This window comes from Myotis nattereri, assembly GCF_964212035.1.
Source record: "Myotis nattereri genome assembly, chromosome: 3".
NCBI classification, from domain to species: domain Eukaryota; kingdom Metazoa; phylum Chordata; class Mammalia; order Chiroptera; family Vespertilionidae; genus Myotis; species Myotis nattereri.
The window spans coordinates 180,827,495-180,837,534 of NC_138077.1; the positions used below are offsets into that span (position 1 = coordinate 180,827,495).

Below are 10,040 nucleotides of genomic sequence, written 5' to 3' on the forward strand. Positions count from 1 at the left end.
CCGTGGGATTGTTTTTATTTTTAAAGATTTTTAATTGGTTTTTAGAGAAAGAGGAAGGGAGAGGGAGAGAGAGAAACATCGATGTGAGAGCAAAACATTGATTGGCTGCTTCCTGCACACCCGCTTCTGGATCGAGCCTGCAAACTAGGCATGTGCCCTGTCCAGAAACTGAACCGGAGACTTCTTGGTGCATGGGATGGCGCCCAACCGAATCATACTGGCCAGGGCTGTGGAGGTGTTTCATTTTTATTTTTTCAAATTATTATTTTTTTAAAATTTATCTTTATTGTTGAAAGTATTACACATGTCCCATTTTCCCCCATTGATCCCCTCCACTTCACCCCTTGTGTAGAATTGTTTTTTATTTTAAAAAAAAAAAAAGATTATGTAAGTTTTCTGAGCCATACAGATAGTAGAGGGCAGGCCCAGTACTATACAAAACTCAGCCTTTGGACTTAAAATCCTTAAGGCTCCCATTTTATCATCCAGTGGTGTTTTCCCAAAAGCCCGCCATAGTTTCTTTTCAATTTCCACCCTCATTCACAATGTTAGTGAGATTTCTTTAGATTATGTTGCGGTAATATATAACCCAACTCAGAAGCTTAGATAATACCGTAAAGTTGTTTGTTTGTTTGTTTCTCACATTACATGCTACCGCAAGTAAGCTGAAGTTCTGTTCCAACTTCTTACTCTGGGATCCAATCTGGGATGGCTAAACCACACAAAGGCTCTTCTTAATGCTTTTGGTGAGACTTGGAATGGCCACATCCAATTGGCCAAAACAAGGCGATATATACCTCCCACAAGGAGGCACTGCAAGCCACTTGGCAATCTGTAGGGATGTAAAATCCTCTACAGGGACAGCAGTGAATAATCTGCTACAGTCATTGAACACATGATGGACCCTGGGGACACAGATGTGAATGAATTCCCTGCCCTCAAAATCCTCATTGACCAGGGAAGTAAAATAGGAAAGAGATCATTTCAATAACCTTTGGGTAGATGTCCTTAGCCTGTTTGCTATCACTCTTTACCCTTCTCCTGTTCTGTCTCTTTCCTGCAACCCACTCTGGGGTGTTGACCTTTGCAAGCTGTGTTTCCCAGGTCCTGAGGGGATTAGCTAAGAAGAGACACTGACAGATGATTGGAGATGAGAAAAGGGAGAAACCTGCATTCTCCCCTCCCCGCCACACACAGTCAGCTCCTCCAGTAGAGGCTGCTCCTCTTCTTCCTGACTCCTGCTTCCACGGTTCTAGCTTCCTTTGGCCCTAGTAATAGTTTTTGTTTTAATTTATGTATTGACTAGAGGCCCGGTGCACGAAATCCGTGCACAGGGTGGGGGTTGGTCTCTCAGCCAGGCCTGCACCCTCTTGCAGTCCAGAGTCTGGGAGCCCTTGGGGGCTGTCCGACTCGCGGAGTGGGCCTAAGTTGTCAGTTGGACAACCTTAGCACTGCTGTGGAGGCAGGAGAGGCACCCACCATCACTGCTGCACTCATCAACCATGAGCTCGGCTTCTGGCTGAGCGGCACTCCCCCTGTGGGAGTGCACTGAACACCAGGGGATAGCTCCTGCCTTGAGCGTCTGGCCCCTGGTGGTCAGTGCACATCATAGTGACTGGTTGTTCTGCTGTTCGGTCAGTTTGCATATTAGCCTTTTATTATATAGGATTTTAGAGAGAAAGGAAAGGGGAGAGAGAGGGAGAGAGGGAAAGAGAGAAACATTGAGTTGCTGTTCCACTTATTCATGCACTCATTGATTGACTCTTATATTTTCCCTAACCGAGTATAAACCCGATGCTCCAACCAACTGAGCTACCTGGCCAGAGCTTGTTTTGTTGTATTTTTCTTTCTTTTTTCCCCTGTTGATAATCTATAGGTTTCCTTACTATTCTATTTGGCCTTTTAGTTTTTCTATCACCTATATAATCAGTTCCCTCTGGGTTAAATATTAAGAATAGTTCCCATTTTCCTGTTGGGATATGACTGAAACAACTGGGTAAGGTGGCATGGTATTACAGGGGAGAGGTACTTCATATGTTCTGAGTGGTGGGGGTTGGGTGGGAAGAGAAAGCAAAGGCTCTCTGGAATCAGTGATTCCACAGGTGAGTAATAAAGATAATTAGGAGTAGGAGCTAGAACAGGGGTGGGCAAACTTTCTGACTCGAGGGCCACAATGGGTTCTTAAACTGGACCAGAGGGCCGGAGCAAAAGCATGGATGGAGTGTTTGTGTGAACTGATATAAATTCAAAGTAAACATCATTACATAAAAGGGTACGGTCTTTTTGTTTGTTTGTTTTATTCATTTAAAACGGGCCGGATCCGGCCCGCGGGCCGTAGTTTGCCCACGGCTGAGCTAGAAAGTAATAGCCTGGGCAAAGGCACCAAATAAGAAAGTGTTGATGTTTCTGGAACATGGTGTGAACCAGGAAGATGAGGCTGGAGAAGTAGAGAGAGAGACCAACCATGCAGGGTAATGGGTGTTAAGCCAATAGGCTGGCTATTGCGTTAATTCTGATGACACAAAGCCAAGTCAAAATAGCTCAGGTTAGCCCTGGCTGGTTTGGCTCAGTGGATAGAGCTTTGGCCTGCGGACTGAAGGGTCCCGTTTCGATTCCGGCCAAGGGCACATGCCTGGGTTTCGGGCTCCATCCCCAGTAGGGGACGTGCTGGAGGCAGCCAGTCAATGATTCTGATTATTGATGTTTCTCTCTCACTTTCTCTTCCTCTCTGAAATCAATCAATAAATATATATTTTTTAAAAATAGCTCAGGTTATACGAACGGGGCATAGCTGAAACAAAGTGGAAGAAAAAGGTTGCTGAAATGATATGTTCAAGACATTAAGAGGCCAGGGTGTTGGATGGATTGTCCACATGAAACCAAAAGTTCCTGAGAATGAGAACACCCTGCGTGGAAAGGAAGACAGTGAGTTCCTTGCCAAAATCATCAGTGATCAGAGGGATGTGAGTTAAAAGATTGATGCATGATGGAGATGAGGAGGTATCAGAAAAGGATGGAGAAGGGATTTGAACATATAAGGGAAGGAGAAAGGTTCTGGGGCAGTGTCAGGACGGAGGGGTGAGTTTAGAAGGTTGCAAGTTTCTGAACAGAATTCTGAAGTCAAATTCAGAAGCAGGAAGTGTGGACACGGTCTGTGGGTCTGTGACAGCTGTCTTTGGACTGGAAGGGGAGACATAATCATGTTGGAGTGGAGGGAATCATTAGATTCAGTTAAGAATTGGGACCTATTAAAGACAGCAGAAATGCCATTGTTTTGAAGCCAATTAGAGGGAGGAAAGGATTGGGGGCTAGTCTGATTTATCAGTTGTCATCTTCGTGACCTCACTAGATTCTCAGCTCCTGAGAATCCTTACTAATGAACCTGAGGAAAAGGTTACCATCTGGGCCTACGAATGAAGAACCTTCCAGGAGACTGACAATAATTAGGTGGGGGTGCATCTGGACTTGTTCTGCTAGCAAAAGAGCTGGCTAGACCCATGAGCTGGTTACTGGAATCAGAGTTCTCATACCACCGGTACCTTTGAGATGGCAGTGGAGACAAGTCTCAGCATGACATACGAGGTCTCCATGTTTGGCCACCTACTACCTCATCTCTCACCACTGGGAGCTTTCTGCTCTGATAACAGACTACTATGGTCATTCCAGCATAAACCAAGGCTGTTTTTTGCCCTATTGCCTGTGCTCATACCTTTTCCCCTGTGTGCTATACATGCATGTGCTCACACATACACTCACAACCATGTGTCTTTATTTAGCTGATATCTTTTTAGGAATCAGCTTCTCTAAGAAGCCTTCCCTGGCCCCCAGGCTCATTTAAATAACTTTGTGCCCTGACCATCGCCTGGCTTCTCACCATTCCAGCTTTTATCACTACAATATTGTCACTATGTCTCTCCCACACTAGACTAGGAGTTCCTTAAGGGTAGGAACTGTTTCTGATTCGCCTCAGTGTCCCCAATGCCCAGCACAGGATCTACCATCCCATTGAGCTGAGTTCTTATGACCCCCACTGTCCACATCTCCTCATCCACATCCTCCGTGCTCATTCCCACCTCGTTCATTCATCTAATCATTCAACCAGTACTCAGCAAGCACCTACTCCACTGGTGCAGACACTCAGATGAATGACATGGTCTTGTCAAATGGACTTCTGCATGCAGGGTGACATCTGTTATGGCAGAGGAAGCACAAGGAGAATGAAGAGGCCCTATCTAAGCTGGGTCCTGAAAAATGAGAAGTTAATTGGGTGAAGAGTTTTGCTCAGTGCTGGCCCTAAAGGCTCCCATCCCCACTAACTTCTGGAGGCTTCCACCCCCTCTCTTCCCCTCCACTCTCTCCCTCCACTGCATTCCTGCACAGCCTCTGGTTTTCTCTACCTGGGTTAGAAATGTTCTAGTGTGTTCTGTCACTGTTCCAACTAAGAGCAAGACAAGGGGGAAAAAAGGATAGAGCCCTGGCTAATGCCCCATCTCTAAACCTCAGTTTCCCTATCTGCAAATTACAAGTGATAACCCTTGTCTCACCTTATCCCTTCACAAGGTTGTTCTAAAATTGTATTTGTGGCCCTGGCTGGTGTGGCTCAGTTGGTTGAGCATTGTCCTGTGAACCAAAGCGTTGCTGGTTCAATTCCTGGTCAGATGCATGCCCAAGTTTTGGGCTCGATCCCCATTCTCTCTCCCATCGATGTTTCTGTCTCTCTCTCTCTCCCTTCTTCTCTCTCTAAAAAAAAAAAAATCAATAAAAACATATATTTAAAAATTTGTATTTGTGAACTGTTAAGGACTATGCACATGTGAGGAACTGACATACTTTTGTGCATTTAATTTTCATTACTGCCCTATCAGGTATGAAATATTTACCCCATTCTACAATATGAGAAGATAGGCTTAGAGAGATTAAGCAACTTGCCTATGGTCACCCAGTTGGTAGCTGACTGGGATATGTTCAAATTTAGGCTGTCTAACTCCTGGGCTTCTTCCCACTGCCCACCTGCTCCGTGTGGCATATCTCCCCTCAGTGCCACTTCCTCAGAAGGCATTTGTTCTCTTGGCCTTGACCTGTGTCCTCACATTCATCTACACTGATGGTTTAAGGCTATTTACTTCTTTATTTGTTTGCCCCTTTATTTGTTTGGGGGGAGCAGGCAACACCCCCAACACCTCCCCTGCCACTGTCACTTGTAATAAACCAGTCAACAGACAGAGTCCATTTTTATGATATCCAGTAAGGAAAAGCTACATGCTGGAGGGTCTCTGAAGCTGACTAGGTTTCTATGGCCTGAGGATAATGAGCCAGCAGCTGCCTCCTTCTTCATCACAGGCTGAAATTAGTCTGCACTTTTGCAGCTTGCCTTTCTCAGGTCGGGAAATGGGCCACAGGAGAAGCTGTCAGCTGAGGTGGGCTGGCAGGGGTTGTACTCACATCCCAGCCTTCAAGCTGGGATGGGTGGGGGAAGAGCCTTGTTTGTACCTGGGGGCTTCAGCCTCTTTGTAGACAACGGGATATCAGGGAGAGGAGGGCAGAGGAAAGAGACCATCCTTCTTTGTGGGAGATGAAAAAGGTGGAGAGGAGAGACGCAGATGAAAGAAGAAGAGCAGAAAGAAGCTGTCATTATAACAGGCAACTTTTGTACAGCAATTTATCCATCACCTCGCTCAGTCCTCCCAACCTCTCTCAGCTGGAAGACACTGTTATTATTTCTATTTGACAAATGGGGTGTCTGAGACTCATAGAGGTTAAGTGATTCAAAAAGATGAAGTGACTTGCTCAGATTCAGACACGGTGGTAGTCAGATAAAAGCAAAGGAGGCCAAAGGTACTTGTAAAGGAAGGAAAAGATATCATCAGGGGGAAAAAGGTAAGTGAGAGGGAGAAATAGGAGGCTGGACTGTGTATGGACTTGGGAGCTAGCCAAACCCAGATCTAGACCCAATTTCCACTAATACAGCCATGTGACCTTGTATGAGTTATATAATCTCTTGGAGCCTTGGTTTTCACATTTACAAATTGGAGACGGTTCTATTTACCCAACAGGCTGCTGGGAAGATTAAGTAAGATGATATTTGTAAAACTCCTAGCATTGAGTCTGGCATATAGTAGGTGCTCAATAAATATTAGAGACCCCCAAGAAAAGAGTGCAAGGAACATAAGGGGAAAAGAAGAGCTAAAATGAAAAAAAGAAAAAAAAGAAAGAAGCTTTTGAGGAGAAATAAAGACAGACTCCAAAGGAAGGGAAAGAGGTAGACAGACAAAAGAGGAAGGAGTAGGCTAGGGCAGGGGAGTGATGGAGAAAGTGGCTTAGACTTTCAAGGGTTGCCCCCAACCTGGCCAAGATTCCTCAGTTGGAAAGCAGCCACTTTGTCTGAATCAGGAGGGCCTTTCTTGTGTCTCCTAAGACAACCAAGTCCTGTTCATTGACACAGAAAGTGTCATTAAAGATCTCAAGGTACCGAACAGTCAAGGATGTCCCATGCTTTCGGTGCAGTTTTCTGAGGGCCTTTTGTGGGGGCTTGTTGGGGGAAGGAGAGATACAGGGCAATTCCAGGGGAATTCAGGAAGAAGGCACCCCACTGAGTGGTGATAAGCCTTTGTGTCTGTGGGTGGAAAGGGCAAATAGAGTTTTGCTTATTCAGTGTGGATCTTGGGGTGCCTCCCAGAGCCTAGACTAGTGCTGGCCAGACTAGGGGGAGAGGGAGGCAGGGGGAAGAGGAGGGAAAGCTCTGGTCAAAAAGGCCAAAGCCTGCTTCTCATACTGGTGCCTTATCTTGGGCAAGTTGGTTTATTTCTCTCAGCCACAGTTTCTGCATTAGTGAAATGGAGAGGGTCTGCCTGGACCCTCTTTCCCCCAGGTATGACATCATGATCAAGTGAGATAATGGATGTGAGCTGGGAAGTACTATGCACACATATTGAAGTATTCACTCTATTAGAAAGTATACCTAATGACTCTCCTCGGTGTCAGGCACAGGGCTATATACATTTTACATTCATTATCTTCTTTAGTCCTTGAACTAATTCTATGAGGTAGGTAAACTTATCCCTATTTATAAACTGGGGCATTGATTCGTGAAGAGAATAGGTGACTTTCTGGGAGTTACACAGCTGGTCAATGGAAGAGCCAGGATCTAAACCAGAACAGGTAATCCCTGCTCTGGGCTGTCTCCTTGAAGCAGAATTCTCTGCCCATGGGATTAGGCCTCCTTGCTTCTCCCCTGAGCACTGGCTGTATTAATCCAGAGTGGTCTGACCAGGGGGCCTGAAAGGGAAAGGAAAATCCTTATCTGTATCTCTCTCCTCCGCAGGGTTTGACTTCTTTGAAGCCAGCGCCAAGGAGAATATCAGTGTGAGGCAGGCCTTCGAGCGCCTGGTGGATGCCATTTGCGACAAGATGTCTGATTCGCTGGACACGGACCCCTCCGTGCTGGGTGCCTCCAAGAACACCCGTCTCTCGGACACCCCGCCGCTGCTGCAGCAGAACTGCTCATGCTAGGCAAGGCCCACCCTCCTGACCTCCCCTCATTGTGGCCCCGCACTCTCTCTGCTTCCCCTGTTACACTCTGTCCACCCCAGCCCCGAGCCAGCTGCGTTGCTGCTGTTCTTTGCCTGCCTTGGAGGTGGAAGCATGCCCGAGGGGTTCTCTGCAGATGGCCCCACTCACAGACACTCAGCACTAGACTAACAGCCAGGTTGCAATGTGGGTGCAGATTTACAGAAGAAGACTCCATTTTGCAAAGGGGATTCACTACAGGGACTTGGAAAGCAAATCTCTTTTCTGCCTTTAGAATAAGATATCCTCCATTTACCAAAACTTGACACACACACACACACACACACACACACACACACACACACTTGCCAGGGCCTGGCCGACTGTGTAAAGTGAGGCCCACCTGCAGCTAATCCTATTAAAGAAAACCTCCCCATACACGACATGCTTGTTTCATATCGGGCTCCCCTGTGGAGCTTCCTCACACTGCAAGTCAAGCTTCGCTCTGCAAGCCCTAAGTCTGTTACCACGGATGCCCACAGGGCCTGGGCAGTTGCTGTGGTGACAGGCCAGACCTAATCTCCAGAGAGCTCTGTAATGATGCTGAAGGAGCAAAGGCTGAGTCAGAAACACACTTAAAAGAAAAAGCTTATTCCCTGAAAAATGTCAAAGGTTCCTGCTATATGAAAGGGCAAGCCAAGAAAGAAAAAAGAGAAACACGGGCAAGATAAAGAAGCAGGTCATGAATTTCTGATTTTGCTGCTTTCCAGCTGGTTCAAAACTGTGGGAACTCTTTGAAATTGGTCATTGGTTCTTAAACTCCCAGAATCTGAAAAATTTAGAGTTGGTAAGATCCCAAATTTGACCTAGCCTGACTAGTTAATTCCCATCCCTATCTCTGACAAGTGGCTGTCAGGCCTCACAACCAGATCTCTTCCCCTAAAGCACACGTTCCTTGTAGGGACGGGAGCTCATTGTTCACACTATCTCTGGGCAGCTCTTATAATCAGAAGTTTTAAGCTTAAATCTAACTCCTAGGAATTCTTCTTCCTTTTCTCACTCAGTTTGTACTAGCTCTGCTGTCAGAGACCTTACAAAGTCTGATTCCTCGGTCCCATGACACCCTGAGGTGACTTGAGAACAGAAGTCATGACCCCTGGGATCTGCCCTTTCTCCACATCAAATAGTTCTACTTCCTTCTACCAGTGTCCATAGGATCTTCTCCCCATCCTGCCCTTTCTTCCAACCCATCTTTCAATGACTCCTGAGTAGTCCAACTGGGAAATGTGGTTCAAAGCAGAATAAATTTAAGGGGTGGGGTGGGGGTGGGGAGGGAATGACCCTGAAACAAATTGAGAAAAGTAAAAGCAGATGTTTGAATCCCAACCTCATATATTCTCCTCGGAGTGAAACTTTAGTGTTTACCAAAAATCAGATGTGAAACCACTCCTGGAGGTAGCTGCTTAATTAAATACCTGAAGAAAAGAAAAAATACGTGAAACCCTCTGACTCTAGAAACAAACTGAATGGGTTAATTCATGATACTAGCTTGTTTGTAGACCCTGCACATGTTTGGTTTTTAGCTGAAACAATGACATGGAACTAAGTGATGATTTCTGAAAATCTTTTCTCCCAACCCTGGCCTGAACCCGGTTTCCCCCTGCTCTAACATGCCGCCTCAAAAGTCAGTGGGGGTGAGGGAGGGAGTCTCTTCCAAGTTTTCTCTCCATTTCAGATGCAGCTCATTGTCCTAGGAAAGTGCATTAACTAGCAACAGGTCCAAGGACTACATTTAAGGGCCCTCCAGAGTCGGCCCTATGGAGAAGTTGATTTCTCTGACACAGTGCAGAGGACAGAACTTTGGTCTTGGAATCAGGAGACCTGGATTCTGCCCTTAAATCAAGTGTGACGCCAGACCAGAGATACTCCTCTTCTCTGAGTCTTGATTTCCCACCTACAAAATGAGGGGGATTATTTGGATAATCTTTAACATAGCTTCTGGCACTAATAACTCTGTGACTCTTTTTCACCTTCATCATTTCAGTTGATTTGCAACATAAACTCAAGGAATGAAGATCATCACCCCAATGTCATTGTAGCTAACCCTGATGTCATTGTTCCAAGCACTTTACGTGTATTAACTCATTTTGCTTCCCAACATTTTTGTGAGGGAGGAACTATAACCAACCTCTTTTAAACATGAGGAAATTAAGGTATAAAGAGATTCTCTAGCTTGCCTAAAGTCATCGAATGAGTAAATGATAGAAAATGAGTTCAAACCCAGGTAGTAGGCTCCAAGGTTTATGCTCTTCGCCACACTCTATACTGCATTTCTTATAAACTATGATCCAAAGAAGTTAAGAGATTGGTCAAGATCACACAGCTAGTAAATGTTAGATCTATATGAGGATTCGATTCCAAGGCCATCAGATTTCAAGCCTACTGGAGAAAAGATATGTCTCTAATCTGTTAACAAACTTATTCACACTAGTCTGAACACTATGCAAAGCAGAATCAGTCTCTTAAGCAACCAG

The 10,040-nt window shown here is 45.6% G+C and overlaps 1 protein-coding gene across 1 annotated transcript in view; it reads left to right on the plus strand.

Moving 5' to 3' along the window:
* RAB3B (RAB3B, member RAS oncogene family) overlaps positions 1 to 9,782 on the plus strand; it is a 65,350-nt gene extending 55,568 nt beyond the window's left edge. The window contains exon 5 of the mRNA XM_081087149.1: positions 7,322 to 9,782. Coding sequence (XP_080943275.1) covers positions 7,322 to 7,509 — 188 coding nt within the window. The 3' untranslated portion in view covers positions 7,510 to 9,782. The remainder of the gene's footprint in view (positions 1 to 7,321) is intronic.
* Positions 9,783 to 10,040: the final 258 nt, after the last annotated feature.